The following is a 23277-nucleotide window of genomic DNA, read 5'->3' as shown; positions in this document are numbered from 1 at the left end:
TCAGAATAGCAAGATATAAAATCTGAATTGCAAGATTTTTTCTCAAAATTGTAAGATATAAGCTCGCATTTCTGACTTCTCTCAGAATTCCATGATATAAGCTCACAATTATTAGATATGAAGTCAAAGTAGAGAGTTATAATTGTGTGATATAAACTTGCAGTTGCGAGATATAAGGTTTAATTCTGAGGGGAAAAAAGCCTGATATGTTCTCAGAATTGCAAATTTATATCACACAATTTAGATTTAATAACTCACATGTTATGAATTGGATGTTATAGAGTCAGAATTGCGCAATATAAACTCAATTCTGAGAAAAAAAATCTGAATTGCAAGATATAAACTGACAATTTGAGAAAAAAAGTGAGATTTGTATTTATATCTCGCAAATCTGACTTTATTTCTTGCAATTGCGTGTTTACCTCTCGCACTTTTTCTCGAATTGCGAGATATAAACTCACTATTATGAGTTATAAAGTCAGAATAGCGAGATAAAGTCAGAATTGTGGGATAATAAACTCGCAGTTGCAAGAGATTGTCACAGTTCTGTCTGTTTATGTCTTTGGTTTCGCCCGTTGTCTCCCCCTGTTGATTTGTGTCATTTGGTTTAGCCCATCGTTTGTCTGATTCCCGGCATCTGTCTCTGTAATTAGTCACCCTTTATAAGTCTGTTTGTTTCTTGAGTTCACTGTCGGTCTTTGCTTATGTTAAATGTTATTCGTGTGTGGAGATTATCTGTGTTCCTGCCTGTTCCTGCTGATATCTCTGAAGACTTTATTAAAAGTAAATAGTGTTAATTGTTCATCTTGTTTCGTCCAGCACGTTAAACTTTAACAGACATATACTGACTTCTGAACTGAGTTTTTTCTCACAATTCAGGCTTTTTTATCAGAATTGTGAAATATAAACTTTGCGAATTACAAAGTTGAATTCTGAGGGGAAACAGACTAATATGTTATCAGAATTGCGAGTTTATATCTCACAATTCTAGCTTAATAACTCGCGTGTTATAAATTGCATGTTATAAAGTCAGAATATTGTGAGATATAAATTCTCAATTCTGAGAAAAAATATCTGAACTGAGAAAAACGCAGTTGCGTGTTTACATCTCACAATTCTGACCTTTTCTCAGAATTGTAAGATATAAACTTTTTTTAAACTTTCTCAGAATTCTGTGATATAAACTCACAATTTCGAGTTATAAAGTCAGAATAGTGAGACATAAATTCAGAATTGTGGGATATAAACTCACAGTTGCAAGATATAGGCTTCTGAACTGAGTTCTAAAAAATTTTCTCGCAATTCTGACTTTTTCTCAGAAGCTCGGTTTTGGTTCTGCATGTGAATGTTTCAGAAGAATTTCATGATGTAAACTCACAATTATGAGTTATAAAGTCAGAATAGCAAGATATAAAGTCAGAATTGTGGGATATAAACTCGCAGTTGTGAGATATAAACTGACTTCTGAACTGAGTTCTGACTTTTTTTCTCACAATTCTAAATTTTTTTTCTTAGAATTGCAAGATATAAACTGGCATTTCTGACTTTTCTCAGAATTCCGTGATATAAACTCACAATTATGAGTTATAAAGTCAGAATTGTGGGATATAAACTCGCAGTTGCGAAATATAAACTGACTTCTGAACTGAATTCTGACTTTTTTTCTCGCAATTCAAATTTTTTTTCTCAGAATTGCAAGATATAAACTCGCATTTCTGACTTTTCTCAGAATTCTGTGATATAAACTCACAATTATGAGTTATAAAGTCAAAATAGCAAGATATAAAGTCAGAATTGTAGGATATAAACTTGCAGTTGCGAGATATAAACTGACTTTTGAACTGAGTTCTGACTTTTTTCTTGCAATTCTACATTTTTTTCTCAGAATGGCAAAATATAAAACTCGCATTTCTGACTTTTCTCAGAATTCTGTGATATAAACTCACAATTACGATTTATAAAGTCAGAATAGCGAGATATAAAGTCAGAAATGTGGGATATAAACTCGCAGTTGCGAGATATAAAGCTGTCTTCTGAACTGAGTTCTGACTTTTTTCATGCAATTCTGACTTTTTCTCAGAATTGCAAGATATAAACTCGCATTTCTAACTTTTCTGAGGATTTTGTGATATAAACTCACAAGTATGAGTTATAAAGTCAAAATAGTGAAATATACAGTCAGAATTGTGGGATGTAAACTCGCAGTTGCGAGATATAAACTGACTTCTGAACTGAGTTCTGACCTTTTTTTCTCGCAATTCAATTTTTTTTTCTCAGAATGGCAAAATATAAAACTCGCATTTCTGACTTTTCTCAGAATTCTGTGATATAAACTCACAATTACGATTTATAAAGTCAGAATAGCGAGATATAAAGTCAGAAATGTGGGATATAAACTTGCAGTTGCGCGATATAAAGCTGACTTCTGAACTGAGTTCTGACTTTTTTCATGCAATTCTGATTTTTTTCTCAGAATTGAAAGATATAAACTCGCATTTCTAACTTTTCTGAGGATTTTGTGATATAAACTCACAAGTATGACTTATAAAGTCAAAATAGTGAAATATAAACTCAGAATTGTGGGATATAAACTCGCAGTTGCGAGATATAAACTGACTTCTGAACTGAGTTCTGACTTTTTTCTTGCAATTCTACATTTTTTTCTCAGAATTGCAAGATATAAAACTCGCATTTCTGACTTTTCTCAGAATTTTGTGATATAAACTCACAATTATAAGTTATAAAGTTAGAATAGCAAGATATAAAGTCAGAATTGATAACAAAAATCTGCATAATTGACACAAAAATCAGGATTGTGAAATATAAACTTGCAATTGCGAATTATAAAGTTTAATTCTGAGCAGAAAAAAGACTATGTTCTCAGAACTGCGAATTTATATCATAATTTTGATTGAATAACTCGCATGTTATAAAATGTTATAAATTCTCAAAAAAATGAGAGTTGTGAGTTTATATCTCACAATTATGACTTTATTTCTTAGAATTATGACTTGTGACTAGACTTATACGGGTTTCAGTCTCGCAGTTTCGAGTTTTTTCCTCAAAGTTGTAAGTTTATATCATCAATATCATTTTACTACTACTTACTACTAAACACTTGTCCTCTGTTTTTTTTTTTTTTGCAGGATCTGGTAGTGCGTCTCCTGTTTACACTAGGAAATCTAACAGCCAAGAGCACTGAAGCCAGAGAGAGAGTCTATGAGGAGGAAGGCGGGATAGATGTCCTCTTAGATCTTTTTCAGGTCTACCAGGAAACACCATCACCCCCTGAGCAATGCCATATCCCTGAGAGAGATGACGTCCTGGTCAAACTGATCAGACTGCTGGCCAACCTGGCCATCCATCCTACTGTGGGCACAGCACTAGCTGCCAACTCTCTGTGTGTACAGCTGCTACTGGAAGTACTGGGTACAAAACATAATCATACAATATACACACACTCCTCTAAGCAGTTAATTAGTTAATATTTCATTTAACAAAAATTCTGTATTTACAGAAAACCCACTGGGAACGTACTTTACAGAGACTGTAGTGCATTCACTCATGCATTTCAATGTGGTTGTCACTCAAAGCATTTTGTACGTGACTAACGACTAGCAGAAGCGATGTGACGGTGACACAGATGTTTTAGGCTAAGTTTACTTCCTTGAACTTGAATGAATGTGCAAGTTGTTTGCTCTGCACAGTGCAATCACATGCTGTTCTCTCCACGTCAATTACTGGCATAGGCCCTGCAAGGTACTGCATCCTCTCCAATGACGAGAACAGCCAGATTGTAAACTGCATGTTTTTATCATGCATAGCTCTATTTTTGTGCAGCCTTCTGTTCTCAGAGATGTTGCACTGTGGTTTCAGGGTGATGGATGGAAGCTCGGTTTTGGTTCTGCATGTGAATGTTTCAGAAGCAGGCATGTTAGGGTGAAGAGGTGGTTATGCATTTCCTTTTTGAAATAGAGAAAGAGATTTGTGTCCTGTGGAAATATACATTCCGTGTCATTTTTAGAATGTGAGAAATAATATTAAAACTTGAACTGCTAGATTCCTACAGTTAGAAATGACAGTTAGAGGATGCTGTCGTTTTTAGAAGCGAAATGTGGACAGTTAGAGAGGAAATGGGTGGGAGATTTATTGTTTCTCGCTTATCTACCTTATGTCTGGTACATTAAAATGACATCCTGTTATGATGAAAATACAAATCGAGAAGGAAAAAGAAACTGAGAAATCAAGGGTAACAATGACTGAGCATTTGCCACAACAAAAGGTGTTTCGAAACGAACACACACACTTTGCAGCGTGACGCACAAACACTGACAGAGCAAACCGCACTTTGAGCGAGAAATAGAGGATCTTACTACAGTCACACACGCTGGCAGATTCTGACTACCTCAATTTCGGATTTATCGTGAGGTACTCGTGCTAAAATTCACGCAGATGGTTTCGAAATTTCTCAAGGAGGAAGTAACACCTATTTAGCTCTTTGTGCAATCTGATCTTCAGTACCGAGAATTGAACCGACAGGCAGATGCTATAATAAAGCTTGTCTAGACAGATGATTGTGAGTATTGGGCACAGTTGTTTGGCCTATAATGTACAAAGACTGGGCTGTAAATGAAAAGATTTACTTACTGCCTGTTTTTTCTCCAAAAACTAGATAAAGAAAAGGTTTAAGAAAAGCCACAGCGGAACCGCTGCAATCATTTGTTTTTTTTATTTAACAAATCGGTTAAATGATTCAATGATTCCTTCAAGCAGTTCCAGTTTTGTTTCAGATTGAACTAATCATTTGGTAGTACAATGACTTACTCATAAAGATGATCATTTGTCACCACCTACTGGCGTAGCGATTTATCCTGCAGAATAGGTACAAACACAGACACTCAAACCCTTAACCATGGTTTTATTACAAATAAAAACAAAAAACATGGTTATTGTAGTTAAGCCATGGTAACCACCAGTTAACCATGATTTTGCTACACTAACCATAGTTTAACCATGGTGTTTGTAGTAAAACTGTGGTTATACAAATGGTAATCATTCCCCCAAAAAACATGGTTACTGAACATTTACTACAAATTTGCATAAGGGAAGTGATTTGATGAACTAACTGTTGGCCAATATTAAAGATTAGATCACTTCTAGTGTAAAAATTTCCTGGTCATTTACTCACCCCCATGTCATCCAAGATATTCATGTCGTTCTTCAGTCGAAAAAAAAATAAGTTTTTTGAGGAAAACATTCCAGGATTTTTCTCCATATAGTGGATGCTGGAAAAAAACTTAATTTATTTTATTGGAAGTGAACTAATCCTGTAATGTTCTGTACTATTAATAAATTCAAAATATTCTAAAAACCAAATAATCAGTTGTTTTAAATTCTAGAAGTGAATTTAGGCATCACCTACGTTTATTTTGAGATCAGTCTTATTTTAGTATCATTGAGATACTACTATATGTTTTATTGATATTTTATTAACGTTTTTATTTTTATATTGTCAGTTTTTATTTTAATTATATTAATAATTGTTCATTTCCAGGTGTTTTGACAATTCAAAGCCACTGTGACATTCTGTGCATGACGAATTTTGACAAATATGAAAAAAAAACGCATGCAAAATTTTTGGATTTAGTGTGCAAGTTTATGAGTGGATTTCTCGGCGTTATAATATGCCTCTGGTCAAAGAGCTTTGCAGATGGATGCCGAGGCATTTTTGGTCAGGTAGAATCTGGAATCTTTGAGCCAGTTTGTTTGCTTCAATATATTCAATACACTGTGTTTTCTACAAACCGGCAACCCAGGGTGTCGAAATAGTATTGGTTAAACTGTCAGTGGGTGGAATCACATGGATCAAAACAACAGATTCCGACACGGAATGCACATTTTCTAAAGTAGAATAACTAGCTTGTTTTTCAGAGAAACGTATGCGAACAAAGCGTGTTTCCTAAATACCTGTAACTGTATTAGTGTTTTTTCATGCTTTGGTACAGAAAAAAAAAATACGTACATCACCTTTAAAGAAGTAGTTCACTTTTAGAACAAAAATTTACAGATAATGTACTCACCCCCTTGTCATCCAAAATGTTCATGTCTTTCTTTCTTCAGTCGTAAGGAAATGGTGTTTTTTGAGGAAAACATTTCAGGATTTCTCTCCATATAATGGACTTCTATGGTGCCCCGAGTTTGAACTTCCAAAATGCAGTTTAAATGCAGCTTTAAAGGGCTGTAAATGATCCCAGCCGAGGAAGAAGTGTCCTATCTAGCGAAATTATCGGTTATTTTCTAAAAACATTGACAACTTATATACTTTTTAATCTCAAATGTTTGTCTTGCCGAGCTAGACAAGACGATCATTTGAGGTTAAAAATGATATAAATTGTAATTTTTTTTAGAAAATAACCCATCATTTTGCTAGTTAAGACCCTTCTTTCCTTGGCTGTGATCGTTTAGAGCCCTTTGAAGCTGTATTTTGGAAGTTCAAACACAGGGGCACCATAGAAGTCCATTATATGGAGAGAAATCCTGAAATGTTTTACTCAAAAAACATAATTTCCTTACGACTGAAGAAAGAAAGACATGAACATCTTGGATGACAAGGGGGTGAGTACGTTATCTGTAAATTTTTGTTCTGAAAGTGAGCTACTCCTTTAAAGAAGACCCTTTTTCTTTTTTACTAAGATAAAATATAAGTTTCAGGTGTCCCCAGAATGTGTCTGTGAAGTTTCAGCTCAAATATTTACCCCACAAATTATTATATTATTTTGAAAATGGCCATTTTGAATGAAAGCAGAAACAGTTTTCCTGTATTTCTCTTTAAATGCAAATGAGCTGCTGCTCCCCGCCCCCTTTGCACCTCAGATACTCTGTGAATCTTTTTGGTTTCGATTATCAAGTGTATCGCACTGAAATCATGCATTTTAAAACATTATGATGCACGCGCACAGAAAGCGGCTGTCATGCGACATGCGAGTACTAAACTAAGTTCTCTTTCATGTCTTATTGCGCTTAAACTGTCAAACACGCACAAGTTTGTTGAAAACACACAGGAGTTAGAAATACAGTTATGTCTGTGAAGATAAACAGCTGGGAAAGAAATTGCATGTTCATATTAGATCAGTGTGGCATCAGCGTAATATACAGTATATAAATCAGTAAATCCTCCTTTTTCATGTTTTTTAATAAACATGCATATTGAACTACGCATATTTATAATGTATCCCTGTTCTGTTATTTATTCCATTCTGTGAGTTCTAAATAGATGACATGTAGCTGAAGTTTTCTGTGTCTTTGTCCTTGTCTCTCAGAGAGCAGGTGTGTGCAGGAGAGTGAAGAGTTAGTGATTAATGCCGTGGCCACCATCAACAACCTGTCTTTCTACCAGGGCCAGAGATCAGTGGTCCGTTCCCAGCACACACACATCTCACAGTGTAAGACAAGTGTGTGTGTGTGTGTGTGTGTGTGTGTGTGTGTGTGTGTGTGTGTGTGTGTGTGTGTGTGAACACAGCCTGTATGTCTCATCTGTCTTGGTCTTTCAGTAACGTCCCCCTCCCGTCTGTCCTTCTGTCATTGCAGTGTTACTAAAGCTCTTGCTGAGCTCCAGTATGGATGCTGTTTTGGAGGCCACACGTGTGTTTGGAAATCTGTCACAGATCAAAGACGTGAGACACTTCATCATGCAGCACAAAGGTGTGAGACACTCTCTCTGGCAGTTTCTCTGTCTCCAAAGCTCAAGAGGCTGACGTTTGTGTCTTTTATGTTTCAGTGGAGCAGTTTGTGGTGACCCTCCTGGACTCCAAGACCCCTGATGTGTGTTTCTCTGCATGTGGAGTTCTCATCAACCTGTCTGCAGATCCAGACAGCAGGGTCATGTTGAGAGTCGAGGGAACCGTTCAGAAGTAACTCGCCTCTGTTTAGTGTGGTTTCAACTTTTATGTGTAGTGTGAAATGTGTAAGTACTGTGCTTTCTCTGTCCGTTGATATTGTAGGCTTATTGACTGTCTGCGTGACTTTGGGCCTCAGGACTGGCATCTGGCCGCTGTGGCTTGTCAGACACTGTGGAACTGCTCTTTAGATGGAGAGCTGCAACACACTCAAGAGCTGTTGGAGATCTTGCAGCTCTACACAGGTACAGAAACGCAAGCATTAGTCAAAGTCAAAAAAATTCAAATACAGTAATTAAAATAACAAATTAATTGATGGAATATTATATTATATTATTAATACAAATATTAATTTAATATTAATTATTAATTTATACAATATTAATAAACTATATACTGTGTGTGTGTGTGTGTGTGTGTGTGTGTGTATATATATATATATATATATATATATATTATTTACTGTCTGTTACTGTTATTCACACACGCAGTAAATAATAATAATAATTTATATTAATTAATGTATATATATATTAATATTAAAAACTATATAATTAATAATTTTAATGACTTTAATTATATATGTGAATATTTAATACAATAATGTTTATTATAATTCTGTTTTATTTGAATAATTTTGATTCAAGTTTAAAGTTCTGATACATATCTATTTTAATAATTTAATTTAAGTTAATTTTAATACATACACAAAAAATACATATGTATACAATATAAAACATTAATTAATATATTATTTATTTAAATTATATATATATATATATATATATATATATATATATATATATATATATTAATATAATATAATACAATATAATGTATTTTATAATTTATATATATATAATATATATATATATAATTTAAATAAATTATGTACACACATTATTAATAATATAATAATAATATGTGTTATAATTGAATTAATTTAATTTTAATACATTATAAAATATATATGTATAAATAACACATTATTAATTAATATATTATTTATATAAATTATATATATATTAAATATAATATATAGTGAGTGTGTGTGTGTGTGTATATAATATAATGTATATTATAATTATATTTTATTAATTAATTTTGTTTTTTATTAATTAATATTAATTCATTGTTTTTTAATGACTTTAAATATATGTATTTATTACAATATACAAATAGTATAATATATATTTAATATTTATCTTTTTATTAAAGTTTTAATGCATATCTAAAATAAAATACAATGTGATGTATATTTATATTTTCTTAATTTATGTTTATTTTAATATACACAATAAAATGCATATTTATACAATATTATACATTATTAATTAAAATATGATTTATATCAATATAAATTATATAAATATAAATAATTAATATTGTATTTGATTTATTTAATTAATAGTTGGTATTTATTGTGAAATTAATTGTTATATATATTTAATACAATATATATAATATATTGTTATAATAAAGTTTCAGTACATATTTAAAATATGATACAATACGATATACATTTACATTTTATTAAAGTTTATTTTCATACACAATAAAATACAGTTGTATACAATATAATACATATTATTTATTATTTATATATATATAAATGTTATTTATTTATTTAATTAATAGGCAGTTTTTGTTAATTCAGTTTAAATCAATTGTAACTTTAGCAAGTACACATATCATTGTTTTAATGGTTAAAATCTTTGTATGAACTTAATGCAGACATTTTGTCTTGTGTTTTACACAGACAGAGAAGCTCTACAGTGGCCTTCTGATGCTGGAGTCAGACAGGTTCAGGAAGCATGCTGGGAGCTGCTCTTTTTGCCTGTAGCTGAGAGACTTAGACAGCGTTTTCATATTCAAAACACAACTGGCATCATTCCGTAAGCTCCACTGATACACTCCTCCACTCCAGACATCACACACTTGTGTGTGCGTGTGTAAATATATATATATATATATATATATATATATGCATGTACTACATATACACACACAAGCTGAGGAATGAGCCAGTGTGCAAACTGCACTTTAACACAAGATCTCTTTTGATATTGTGCACTTACATGTAAATGGTAACAGGGAATTTGTCAATTATGACCAACACATTTTTTAAATAAAATACTGTTTTAAATTTATCACACAACCTTATGCTGCTATTTTAGCTTAGAGTAAGCCTATGTTCTAACATACATGCAAAAATCACTCACGAGCATCTCAGTGATCGCAAAGACTTTATTAAACAGACACCTCCAGAAAAGTCTGTAAGGAACACAGTATAGAAACACCGTCATGATTTCTTAATACAATCACATCAAACTGATATAATATGGCACTGGCTTCCATCCTCCAACCTTAACCGGTTACACTTCACAGCTACAGGCTATACATTAAGTTTACACAGCTGCCCTAAAGATGATTAACATACATTGCATGCTTAAAAACCAATAAGCAAAATGGGATTTTTATGACGTTTATTGAATCAATATTTACTGGTATGTTTTCCTTAGCTTTCAAGAATAATACCCAAAGGGACTTTTTCAGAAAAGAACTATTAGGAGGGGAACTTCTCACATTATTCTTTTAAGGTGATTTCCATTTAATGACCATTTACCGGCACTAAAAAATGACCATCAGCCTCAAATAGGGGAAATTACAAACAACATAAGGGAAAATTTCCTTATGCTTCCCCGGTCAGCAACATTACTTCCTTTAAATCCTCACTGTGAGAGGACGGATTGCCATTCAGCATTGTGTTAAAATCATTAGTGCACAGTAGGGGATGCTTTTCTACAGGCCTGTAGTGTCTGTGCCGATATATAGCTTGGCTACAATTCTCTCAGCTGGTGGGTGGATGTCCAAAGACTTAAAAACATTGATTATGTGATCTAAAAGCTATATAAATGATATCCTAAAATGTGTCATTGTTAATACGCACACAAATAACCTTTCATTATTGTGGTATGAAGTGTTTGGACTGTTCAAATCTTATTTGATACTGAATGTTTGGTGTAATGCATCATCCCAATGTGACTTTTTCAAAAGAAAACAGAACGTTTGATTAAATTACAAAAGATACAACCAGTGAAATAGCATGTTTTATTTTTTTAAACAAATAATTTCTTTATAAAATTGTCAGTAACTGACATCAGTCTCTCAAGTCTGACTTAAAACCTCCTCACATCCATTTCCAAAGAAAAAGTACCATCCCTCTAGTCCTGCCATCATCAGAATGCAGTACTTAACTGGTTTAGTAAACAAAAAAAGACAGCAGAGAATCCACTCCGCTTAAAAAAGAACACACACGCTCACACACACACACTGGAAACAAAACTGCTTAGTTACACTGGTTAAAGTTCTGATAATGAGAACAAGCATGGTTTGACCCCACAACAGTCGTGCGGGTCGCCTTAGACAAAGTTCTGCTCACCAGACAGCACTTAGATATTTAAGGATACATAACAAGAGGTATTTAGTTATAATAAACCCCAAAATAAAAAGAAACAAGTTCAGATGACCGTGCGTTAAAAGGAAGACAGATAAGGCGGATGGATCAGAGCACAGGAAGCACATCACAAAAGGAAGACCTTTCCGCTTTGAAAGTCACTAACACAAATAAAAAAAGATAGAAAAGCGGTCATCGAAACAAAACGGCTACATAAAAGCTGAAGCTTAACATTGTCTTAAAAAAGTGCTTTGATATTTTGAATGCATGAAACTTTAAAAAGAGCCTATGTTTGGATTCCCCTCCCCCCAATAGCATTCACACATTGGAAATGTCACAATGAGACAAAGTGGTGTCTTACAGTAAACTCTAAGAAGGGCTCAGACAGCTATTACGTTTGAATTGCGCTCTCACTCTCACTCTCACACTAAACACAATCGTTTCCTGGATTAGCTTATACAAATGGGTGATGGTTTGGGTGTCTCGAGGCCTCTCAATTGAGAAAAGCAGCATGAACAGACGGCACCTCAGCATCTGTTGCCAGTGCTGCGCATGACTAGGCACGCGTTTATGCAAAATCAGTAATGCTTCTATCTCTAGCCACTGCTGAAAAATTAAAACAATATAAAACACTAGTAGATAGTCATGTTAGTGCAGACTTCCTGCACTGGAGTTGCTCTTTTTATGTATGTGTGTGTGTGTGTTTGTGTTGTTTTTTTAATCTCATCTCACAAAAAGAAGATATGATTATACAGCATCTCATCGCAGATGCATTTGAAATACTAAAGGAGGTCTAGCCTCCATAAGCTCGCAGTCTCAGCTTGTCAGCTTGTCGCCCCCCTAGTGGCCAGTTTTGCCACCGCAGGGTGAGCAGCCACACAAGTGATTCAGCAAGTTGACTTTTCAGTTGTTTTTTTTTCTCTCCTTCCTTCTTTTAACAACCTTGTCATCGTCCTCTGCCGCCGCCCGTCCTACGTCTTCTTCCTCAGTTTTGTTTTTTCCATTTTTTGTCGTTTTTACGTTTTTCTTTTAAGTGTCCCAACGTTACAACAACAGTTACACAATGTTACAAATAAAAAGACAAGAACAGCACTTCATGTCATGTAGCGAGTGATAGCTCTCAGAGCGTAGAGCAGTTCTGCCTGCATACGCGCTTCCATAAGAAGCAAATTAACGTGGACCTGAAAGAAACAAACAGAACAGAATAGACAAATCGTTATTAACTCGTAGGATTTAAGATTGAAAAATGACTCGTTTTGAAGCGTTTCTTACTTTCTCAGAGTGCTTGAACTGCCTCCAGAAACTGTCGTACATCCTCTTGGTGATCTTCTCTGGAGTGCGCACCATAGTTTTGATGTAGACTTTAAAACTGCGGTCTAGGAGTTGGTTAATTTCTCCATAATCATAATCGTCGTACCTGTGTGGAGGAAACAGAGGAAAATACCTTAGGAATGTGATTTGAACTAAATATGAATAAAAGCGAAAAATGCATTACCAGTCAAAAGTTTTTGAACAGTAAGATTTTGAATGTTTTTCTCTCTTCTGCTCACCAAGCCTGCATTAATTTAATTTAAAGTACAGCAAAAACAGTACAATTTTAGAATATTTTGTACGATTTAAAACAACTGTTTACTATTTGAATATATTTTAAAATGTAATTTATTCCTGTGATTTCAAAGCTGAATTTTTTAGCATCATTACTCCAGTCTTCAGTGTCACATGGGCCTTTAGAAATCATTCTAATATTCTGATTTGCTGCTCAAAAAAAAAAACATTTATTTTGTTCTTTGATGAATAGAAAGTTCAAAAGAACAGAATTATCTAAAATATAAATCTTTTTTAACATTATGAATGTCTTTACCATAATTTTTGATCAATTTAAAGCATCCTTGCAAAAATAAGAGCAGTCATTTTGATAATTTCTCCCACAAAAATAGTTTTGAATGGTATAGTGTATAATGTTACAAAAGCTTTTTTTTTAATTTCAGATAAATGCTGATCTCTGGATCTTTCTATTCATCAAAAAATCCTGAAACAATTTACTCAACTGTTTTAAATATTGATCATAATAATGTTTTTGAACAGCGAATCAGCATATTAGAATGATTTCTGAAGGATCATGTGACACTGAAGACTGGAGTATTGATGCTAAAAATTTTAGCATTTGATCAAAGAAATAAATTACATTTTAAAATCTACTCAAATAAAAAGCAGTTATTTTAAATAGTAAAAACATTTTACAATATTACTGCTTTTTGCTGTATTTTGAACAGAAGAAAAAAAAAATCTTACTGTTCACAAACTTTTGACTGGTAGTGTAACCAACTATACTTTCATATTTGGAGAAACTTACCGAATTCCAAACATGCAGTGGATGTAGTTCCAGATGGCTCTACGAAGCATAGAAGTGTCCACACCTTGGTGTGTTGCCATTGTGTTGTACGTCAAATTGTATGCGATCTGGAACTTTTCATCTAGAAGCTGTCCGAAATCCGGATACAGACGATTGACAAGGGAAAATCCGTGATCTTCCCAACTATAGTCCTGTCGAAGGCAGAAAACAGCATCATTTTGTTATTTTAGTCCTCCAATTCCTTCCAAGAGCAACAAGACAATGTGACTTTCTTCTCACCTGCACTCTGAGAGTGGGTACATGTTCTCCTCTTCTGTAGAAGTCTTTGTAGCCATAACTTGGGTCTTCAAAATGTCTTGAAACATCTCTGGATGGCACACACTCTTCATCCTCTGTTGACCAAACGTGTATTTAAAGGATTAGTTCAACCCAAAAAACTCACCCTAATGCCATTGCAAACCTTTAAGACACTGGTCTCAAACTCAATTCCTGGAGGGCCACAGCTCTGCACATTTTCACTCCAACCCTAATCAAACACACCTGATCCAGCTAATCAAGATCTTCAGGATTACTAGAAACTCCAAGCAGGTGTGAGCTGAGCTGGTTGGAGCTAAACTCTGCAGAGCTGCGGCCCTCCAGGAATTGAGTTTGAGACCTCTGCTTTAAGACCTTCGTTCATCTTCAGAACAAATATTAAGATATTTTTGATTAAATCTGAGAGCTTTCTGACCCCCAATAGACAGAAAAGGCCCTACCATTTAAGGTCTAGAAAGGTACTGTTTATGCAGGGTCAGAAAGCTCTCAGATCTTAATTTGTGTTTTAAACTATTTTTAATACAAGTCATCCTGTTGTAGTTTGAAATAAACATTAAAAAGTCCACTCACCAGAGGTGACCACCAGCATGCTTTCTGTCTTCTCCCTCTCAAAACGGGTAGCCATTTCTTCCTGACTGGCTTCCTCTTCGTCCTGACATTCTTGGAGCTGCTTCATCTTTTCCATCAGCACTTCCACCTCCCCAGACAACTCTGACACCTAGACACGTGCATATAGGAATCTACGTCATCACACAGTTTAGAAAGTCTTGCAATTGTTTTCTCTGAATACATTTCCCTTTGTCTCACCTGCTGGTTCCCAAACATCTCCTCTAGGGTACCGTTGCCATTGGCTATGTCACAAACGCAGTAACCGCTGAGCGAGGGCGGCCTGAACGTATGTCCTCCATCTGTGTGGATGTCAGGGTTGATGCCGCAACCAAACGTAAAGGAGGCCAGAGAGTGATAGAGCGTGAGTAGCACCACAACATGGATCAGCTCGGCCAGGGACCAGCTGTGCTCCTCTGCCTTCAGTAGACGCTGTTACGGAAAAATAAAAAAAATTATAAGGATATGCAAGAGTGTCCACAACAAAGAAAATTATTCTTAGAAATGTACTCTTGGTATTCATATTGGTTTCAGGTGGTTTTGAAAAACTTTTTCAAGAAATGTTTCAGTTTAATGACTCATAACCATCAAGTACAAAGTAATAGCATATTTAGCAGTGAATGCATAGTGTATCATGTTCTATGAATATATTTTGTAAATTTCCTACCGTAAATATATCAAAACTTAATTTTTGATTAGCAATTTGCATTGCTAAGAACTTCATTTGGATGACTTTAAAGGTGATTTTCTCAATATTTCGATTTTTTGCACCCTCAGATTCCAGATTTTCAAATAGTTGTATCTCAGCCAAATATTGTCCTATCCTGATGTATAAATCTATAAACTAATTAAAGAAAATTGAGCCTTATTTATTTTAAGGCAATGATTTTTCTTTACAAATCAAATATTATGAACGATTAATTCATAAATATTACAATTTTAAAGGGGAATCACATATGAAATTTGACATGTTTTTTTAAATGTTAAAATTTTAACCAGTGAAGCATTTTTGTTTTCTAAGGAATAATAAAATATTGCACCAAACTAAGAATTTCAGTCTTTTAATAAGATTTTTTTTCCATTTACAATATTAGGACAGTTGTTTCTATCTGACATTTTTCACATCTGGCACCACAAGAATATCAAAATGAATAACATGCTTTTAATAAATGAACATACTTTTAATTCGAAAATTAACACGCCTAGAATAAAATCATTCAAATTACTGTGTGTACTTAAATTAGCAGATTTGTCTGCACCATGTAATTGGCACAAATGTGACCCTGGACCACAAAATCAGTCATAACTGTCAATTTATGAATAAATAAGCTTCCCATTGATGTATGGTTTGTTAGAATAGGACAATAACTTTTTAAAAAATCTGAAATCACAATATCGCATTTAAAGTTGTCCAAATTAAGTTCTTCGCAATGCATATTCCTAATCAAAAAATGGTTTGATATATTTACGGTTGGAAACTTACAAAATATCTTCATGGAACATGATCTTTACTTAATATCCTAATGATTTTTGGCATAAAAGAAAATTTTATAATTTTGACCCATACAATATATTGTTGGCTATTGCTTCAAACATACCTGTGCTACTTACGGTTTTGTGGTCCAGGGTCACAAACTATTATACCTTTATAACAGCTAATAAACTTCATATCTACTGAAACCAGACTGACCTAATACTTCATAGCTGCCTTTAACAGCATTATAAAACTTATTTGCGCTGGTTGGAGTTGCATAACAGCTGTAGGCTGAGTGTCCGTGTGTCACTGTAAGGTTGAAGTCATACCTCAATGTGTTCTTTGGTGAGGAGCCAGGGGCGATGAGCCAGGATCTTATTGAGCTCCCCAAGAGCCTGCAGCTTCTGTGGGGCTTCTTCCAGACCATTCAACCACTTGGGATCACCTCCGACCTGGAGGAAGTCATTCACGTGCAGGTTGACCAAATACGTGCACTGGTGTCTAGCGGCAGCCTGTTGAAGACATGATGAAGACTTAAATTTAGAAGAATTCTCATTGTGGTTTTTTGGTTGCATACAAAAACACAGCCTGCAGACTCACCATTATTCCTATGTAATGTCTGCAGTGCAAAGACAACGGGCCGTCCATCTGAAGTAGGTAATGCTGTGTTTTAAGAAAGCTCTCCAGATAGTGAGGATGGAACCCCATCACTAAGGAGATGTTGTCAAGGCGACCAAGCACCGCAAAGGCGTCTTCAAAAATCGACTGTATTCTTTCATCCAATTTACTGACTTGAAGTATCTGGGACAACAGGGGAATAAAAAACTGAGATGAATCTGAGGAATTCAGTATTTTGTAAAAAGCATCTGTTGATTAAAAGTGAACTGTAAAGGGTTAGTTCACCCAAAAATGAAAATAAGCCCATTATTTACTCAACCTCCATGCATCCTAGATGTATATCAGATCCAATCAGAGTTGTATTAAAAATGGTCCTTGCACTTGCCAATAGGCAGGTGTTTCTCCTTATTAGTCCAAAACAAGTCCAATAAAGTGCATCCATCCATAATAAAAAGTGCCTCACACGGCTCCGGGGGGTGAATAAAGGCCTCCTGTAGCGAATCGATGCATTTTTGTAAGACAAATATCCATGTTTTAAACGTAATAATCACTTTAATCGAGCTTGCACCAACTGGTTGTACATGGATGCTGTTCCAGGCGGTTGATGTAATACAACGGCAGCTGCTCAGACATGAGGAAAAATGTCGGAGGATGGTTTTCCTTGCTAAAGTGAGAAAACTTTGCTTCCTTTGCTCCTTGAAACAAACGTTGGTTTTCGCAACGCCAATGTCCTACATTATCCGCCCCAGAGCAGCGTCCATGTACAACAGTTGGCGCAAGCTAGATTAAACTGAGTATTATGTTCAAAACATGGATTTTTTTTCTTATAAAAATGTATCGATTCACTACAGGAGGCTTTTATTCATCCCCCGGAGCTGTGTGAGGCACTTTTTATTATGGATGGATGCATTTTATTGGACTTGCTTTGGACTGATGAAGAGAAACACCCACCAAACGCCATGGTAGAGCTTGGAAGTACTAGGATAATTTTTAATATAACTCCGATTGGATTCGTCTGAAAGAAGGAAGTCATATACATCTATGATGCCTGGAGGGTGAGTAAAACATGGGCTAATTTTTATTTTTGGCTGAACTAACTCTTTAAATCCAGCAGGGTTGATATTAACACTAACCTCTTTCTCTGGTATGAATCTACTTGGTCCATTTCCCATCGGTCTAGGGATTCGTACTCCAACGTCCTAAAAAGATCAAAACCAATAACATGATTACATGTTCGATACACATGTTAAAACCCAAGTGAAGCACTTGGCACAAAACTAAATTATTATATCGAAGAAATCCTGGCATCAGACCTAGAGGTCTTAAAAAAACAACATCGCTCCTTAGCTCAAATATCAATGGCTGGTTCTCTGGCATAAAAGAAGTTCTATATAAATACATAATGCAATCAGTAGCACCAGTCAAACCTTGAATATCATTCATGATACTATAGAATCTGTCAAAGGCACAAAGAGAATGATTCAAAATTACCTAGATTGTCAATGAACAAAAAGGTTGTCTGAGTTAACAATACCCCAGGTGACATAATCATGTTTAAAATAGCTGACTCAGATAGGAATATGCAAGCAATCTGATAAAAAAAAAAAAACACACTATTGAATGCTAATAAACTTGACGCTGTGAAGAATTCAATATGTCCCCTTGCAGCAACACACATCAGTTCCACACAAAGGCAATCTTCCATATATGAATTTAATTCGTTGCTTATATATATAAAAGAGGATTTAGACAATATGACATATGACAATATGACTTTAACACTTTCAGTCATTGAAAGACGATTGCCTATTGATCCGATGACGGAAGGCTGAGAAAAACAAGCCAGCAGTGTTCATGATGCAAGTACAAAGAACTGACTGCACTGCAGCAAACGGACTGAATAACCGGTCATTGATTTAAAATCAATGAAAAAGTAGACTAAACAAACAGGTTAACTAAAAACACATCTGCCATTAGTTAAAATGACACCCAAAGTCAAGGTCTTTTTCGCTTTCTTACCTTTTTACTAAGCCGCTCGCACTGTGTGCAAATTTTGAACAAGTCTGTCATGGTGATAGAGGAGTTTTCCATAGTTTCATTAACGTTAGATGCCGATGCGAGCCTCATTTTGCGTGTTCTGCTTCTAAATAAAAAAAAATTGAGCGACTATCTTTGTTTTAGCTCCCGTTGTTCTTGAGGCATTTGGTTACGCTACTCGTTCATATCAGCTGTTGAAGCTCCCGAGCAGAATACCCACTCTTTCCTAGCCCTCTTGTGGTAAATAACAGGCTGTAAATATGACTGACGCGCCTAGTAGCCAATCGCGGTGCGAAAACAACCTACGTTGTCCAATCAACGCCGATGGGGCGGGGTGAAAAGCGAAACTTACGCCTACAGGCGACTTAAAACAGTAGCTCACACAAACAAGAAAATTCTGTCATCATTTATACACTCTAACATCTTTCCAAACACATTTGACTTTCTTTTATCAATGAAAAGAACATGTTAAGAACGAAAGCTATTTATTTGGAATAAAATATGCAGTGAAACTAAATATTATGTCCTTTTGTTTCACAAGAAAGTCACACAAGTTTAGAACAACGTTAATGTAAATGCTAAAATGTAATTTTTGGGTTTGATAGCCTATGTAATCTATGTATAGTTGAGTTGTTTCTATCTCAATGCACTTTTGATAGGGAGCTTTGCTTTCAGGCGTATGACTGAAAGTGCAAAAGCTTTCTAATGTTGGTTAATACTTAACTCAGTCTTCCAATAAACCTATTTACATAATCATGATTTGTCTAGTCTATATGACATTGTTAACTCCTGCTGTTCGGTGAAAGGGACAGATTTAAGTAGCCTTAGCAAATGGGAGGGGATGTTTTTCCTTGAGCAAATGCAAACTGCAGTAAACAAGCCCCGCAACGTGAATGAAGATGACGGCATGGACTACAGTGAAAAACAAGCCAAGATTAATTCCTGCCGTCAGCCTAATATTCCCCACAGGGGACAAGTCAAGGCACCTAATAGATAAAAGTGACACTTTTGGCTCAGAGATTGATTTTTTTCTAGGAAAGCTGAAAAAAAAACTTCCACATGTGCCATGATTTTCAACTGACTAAAGAAAAAAAGATAATTTGTCAGGATTATGCAATGCAAAGTTGAGTTTCAATCTTACCAACATATTGAATGATTCACAATTACAGCATAATGCAAAATAAGTATTTTTCCCCTTTGTAATGCACTATTAAAATATTGTAGACTAGAGTAATAAGCACAAGCAGAAGGCTCAAAAGCGTTTAAAATCTGGCATGGCTCACGAGATGAAGAGTAGCTATTCAGCATGTTCATTGTGTCTGAAGGGACCGTCCCTACATCGGGGGGCTGAGGGGGTGTAAACAGACCAGAGCAGGAGTCAGCACTCTCTCTGGTGATAGGGGGGTGGTTAAACCAGGCCCACTGAGCCCTATGGCTCAGCAAACCTACAGAAGAGAATGGTCAGCGTTTGCCTTGCGCTCACCCCCCTCAGGGCACCCTTTCCTCTCTTTATTAAAAGAGCCATAACTATTATCTGAGAACAAACTTCAGGCTTTACTGTACTCACAGTGTATCATAACTTTGTGCTCAGCTGCACAGCCGATTAGATCTATGGAAATAGACCACAAAAAGTGGAAAGACTGCATTTCCGTGCAAAAACAAACCTAAAACACAAGTAATAATAAAAGCTTTCAACATGACAAACATAAACCTTGCTTTTTCCATTGCATTAATGAAGTCATTTAAGCATCGCACAAGAGAAACATGTCCGGACATATGCATCTAATTTACTTAGAAGAATAAACAAATGATCAAATTTCATTTTTTTGTACCAGTAAAACTTGTTAAACAAGGATCATTCGACAGTTTGAAGACAAATACATTTCCGTATTTTCTTCACTTTCATTGATTATTTTACTAGAACTGAAATATTTTTGATGCCAGTCAAAAGTTTTTGAACAGTAAGACTTTAATGTTTTTTTAAATCTCTTCTGCTCACCAAGTCTGCATTTATTTGATCCAAAGTACAGCAAGAACAGTACAATTTTGAAATATTATATATTAGAATGATTTCCGAAGGATCGTGTGATACTGAAGACTTGCGTAATGATGCTGAAAATTTAAATGACATTTTAAAATATATTTAAATAGAACTTATTTTAAAAAGTTCAAATATTTCACAATATTACTGCTTTTGCTGTTTTTTAGATCAAATAAAAGCAGGCTTGCTGAGCAGAAGAGAATTCTTACTGTTCAAAAACTTTTGACTGGTAGTATATTTATATATTTCTTATATAATTTCTTCAAACCTCAGAACTACAACTTATTATTTATTAAATAAAACTTTAACTCGCAATTCCAGCTGTGGAGATCTCTTTAGTATTTCCTCAAGTTTACAAATCCAGATTAAAGTCATGTTCATTTAGCACTATCTATGCAAAAACTGATTTCTGCAAGCTGGGAGAAAAACAGCCAAGATCTGCCAATACCTCTTGCTCTGTTTGTGAATTCTGCCAGTGAAGAATTGTTCATTATGTGTGAACACTGAGTAATAGGGTGTGTTTGTAGAAGTGCTCTCTGTGTGAATGTGTTTCTGCGCTGTTGTTTTTCTTGTGCTGAACGAGCAGCCACGCTAAAACCACAAGCCTTCGGATGTTCAACAAGTGGCAGAAAAGTTGCCTGACGCAGCCCTCGTCTGAACCAGTTTCATCCTGACCTATCAGAGAACAGGGGGAAGAAAGAGCGAAAGAAACACAAAAGACATAAGCCTAGCAACAGCAGGCAGCCAATCAGAGAGCAGAACAACAGTTTCAGGGTCCAATCTGCTTTTTTTCACCCTCACTCCCCCAACGTAGTGCCTCCGAAAGAAAAAAGTAGTCTTAACTTTGAAATGAAGTTGTTTCTCAGTCTATTCAATGACTTAGGAGTGATATGTTTTTATGGCCGTATGTATCTGCTGCTCTGTATGCACAAAACAGTGTTGCAAGCTGACTAAAGTCTTTGCAGCCTTGAACTTTAGACCGTATGGTGTGACAATAACCACAATGTAAAAAATAATAATAAAAAGGAAGGCAAAGATATGCTTTCGGTAACCCACAATCCACAGTTATTGTTTGTGCCATTCGTCTGATTCTTTCTGACACAGATTAAAGTCTCATTCTGTCTGTGTTAAACAAAGATCCTTTTAAAGTCAATATTGCAACAGGAAAGAGGAACAGGCAAATAAACACTAAGTAATAATGCAACTTTGCATATTAGTCAATATCTGTAACACTCTTATCGTTTAATTATGCTAAAGATGTAATGATTATTGTTTTTTCATTATAAATGCATGTACAAAAGCAGATGTGACTTGTCCAAACATGTCCCCATTGTTTAACAGATCAATGCAAGTATCCTATGTGTAACCAATAAGAATGCAAAAAGAGAGATTCACATTTTTTTTTATGAAAAAAGGAATATTATTAAACTCTGTTGCTTTAACTATTCCAGACTAACATAACATGGGCTCACTGGGTCAGTCAAATTCAAAATAAATGCAAATCTTTGGCCATAATATGTCACAGTTTGGGTATAATATGTCACAGTTTACTTTATTTTGCTATCCTCACTTACATAAATGAACTATAGTGTCCTGCACCCACTAGTAAAAAAAAATATAAAAAATTATATCTGGTGTGAATAATTTTTGGTTTGACTGTATATATATAGAACTATTTAGCTGTTGTTTTACTTGCATATCAGTATGTAATGGTGCAGGTTACTGTGTCAACATCAAAAACATCATAAACAAGCTGTCTGTCTGACTGTAAAACAGCACAGTCATAAAAACATAAAGAAGACACATTATGATCATCATAATATATTTGCTCTGGTTAATGCAAGAATATTCCACATTATTTTCCACTGAGGTAAAAATCTTAAACTAAATGGGAACATATGTTTTATTTATTAGTTTCTGAGTTGAATTAATTGCATTTGTTAAATGAACAAGTGTCAAATTCTCATTCTCATAGTTTGACTTAATATTGAAGTTCCTTTGAAAGTTCTCAAAAACTGGTAAGTAGTTCTATTTTATTTACTGTACTTAAAGGAGAAGTTCACTTCCAGAACAAAAATTTACAGATAATTTACTTACCCTCTTGTCATCCAAGCGGTTCATGTCTTTCTTTCTTCAGTCATAAAGAAATTATGTTTTTTTGAGGAAAACATTTCAGGATTTCTCTCCATATAGTGGACTTCTATGGTGCCCCCGAGTTTAAACTTCCAAAAATGCAGTTTTAAATGCAGCTTTAAAGGGCTCTAAACGATCCCAGTCAAGGAAGAAGGGTTTTATCTAGCGAAATGATGGGTTATTTTCTAAAAAATTGCCAATTTATATACTTTTTAACCTCAAATGCTCATCTTGTATAGCTCTGCATCTGCTCTGTGTATTCCGGTTCATAACAGTTAGGGTATGTCGAAAAACTCCAATCTCATTTTCTTCTCCAACTTCAAAATAGTTGGAGAAGAAAATGATAAA

At 34.8% G+C, this 23277-nt stretch overlaps 2 protein-coding genes across 3 annotated transcripts in view; one reads left to right on the top strand and one right to left on the bottom strand.

The window, feature by feature from the left end:
* Positions 1 to 10848, top strand: part of armc2 (armadillo repeat containing 2) — a 34667-nt gene extending 23819 nt beyond the window's left edge. Inside the window, exons 12-17 of the mRNA XM_073853159.1 lie at positions 3147 to 3429; positions 7320 to 7442; positions 7588 to 7701; positions 7778 to 7910; positions 8001 to 8140; positions 9655 to 10848. Of these exons, the coding sequence (XP_073709260.1) occupies positions 3147 to 3429; positions 7320 to 7442; positions 7588 to 7701; positions 7778 to 7910; positions 8001 to 8140; positions 9655 to 9794 (933 nt within the window). The 3' untranslated portion in view covers positions 9795 to 10848. The remainder of the gene's footprint in view (positions 1 to 3146; positions 3430 to 7319; positions 7443 to 7587; positions 7702 to 7777; positions 7911 to 8000; positions 8141 to 9654) is intronic.
* A 144-nt stretch (positions 10849 to 10992) lies between these two features.
* The window catches only part of sesn1 (sestrin 1), a 73852-nt gene continuing 61567 nt past the window's right edge, over positions 10993 to 23277 (bottom strand). The window contains exons 1-10 of one of the 2 annotated variants that reach the window (XM_073853158.1): positions 18738 to 18954; positions 17852 to 17917; positions 16701 to 16901; positions 16430 to 16612; positions 14828 to 15058; positions 14591 to 14738; positions 13985 to 14097; positions 13706 to 13896; positions 12625 to 12769; positions 10993 to 12533 (exon numbers count right to left, since the gene is read on the bottom strand). In XM_073853158.1, the coding sequence (XP_073709259.1) occupies positions 12447 to 12533; positions 12625 to 12769; positions 13706 to 13896; positions 13985 to 14097; positions 14591 to 14738; positions 14828 to 15058; positions 16430 to 16612; positions 16701 to 16901; positions 17852 to 17917; positions 18738 to 18845 (1473 nt within the window). In that variant the 5' untranslated portion in view covers positions 18846 to 18954 and the 3' untranslated portion in view covers positions 10993 to 12446. Of the gene's footprint in view, positions 12534 to 12624; positions 12770 to 13705; positions 13897 to 13984; positions 14098 to 14590; positions 14739 to 14827; positions 15059 to 16429; positions 16613 to 16700; positions 16902 to 17851; positions 17918 to 18737; positions 18955 to 23277 lie in introns of those variants that run through there. The other variant, XM_073853157.1, reaches the window with a different exon arrangement.

The sequence above is a fragment of the Garra rufa genome, chromosome 13, assembly GCF_049309525.1.
Source record: "Garra rufa chromosome 13, GarRuf1.0, whole genome shotgun sequence".
Lineage (NCBI taxonomy): Eukaryota > Metazoa > Chordata > Actinopteri > Cypriniformes > Cyprinidae > Garra > Garra rufa.
This window is presented reverse-complemented; position numbering and strand designations above follow the sequence as displayed.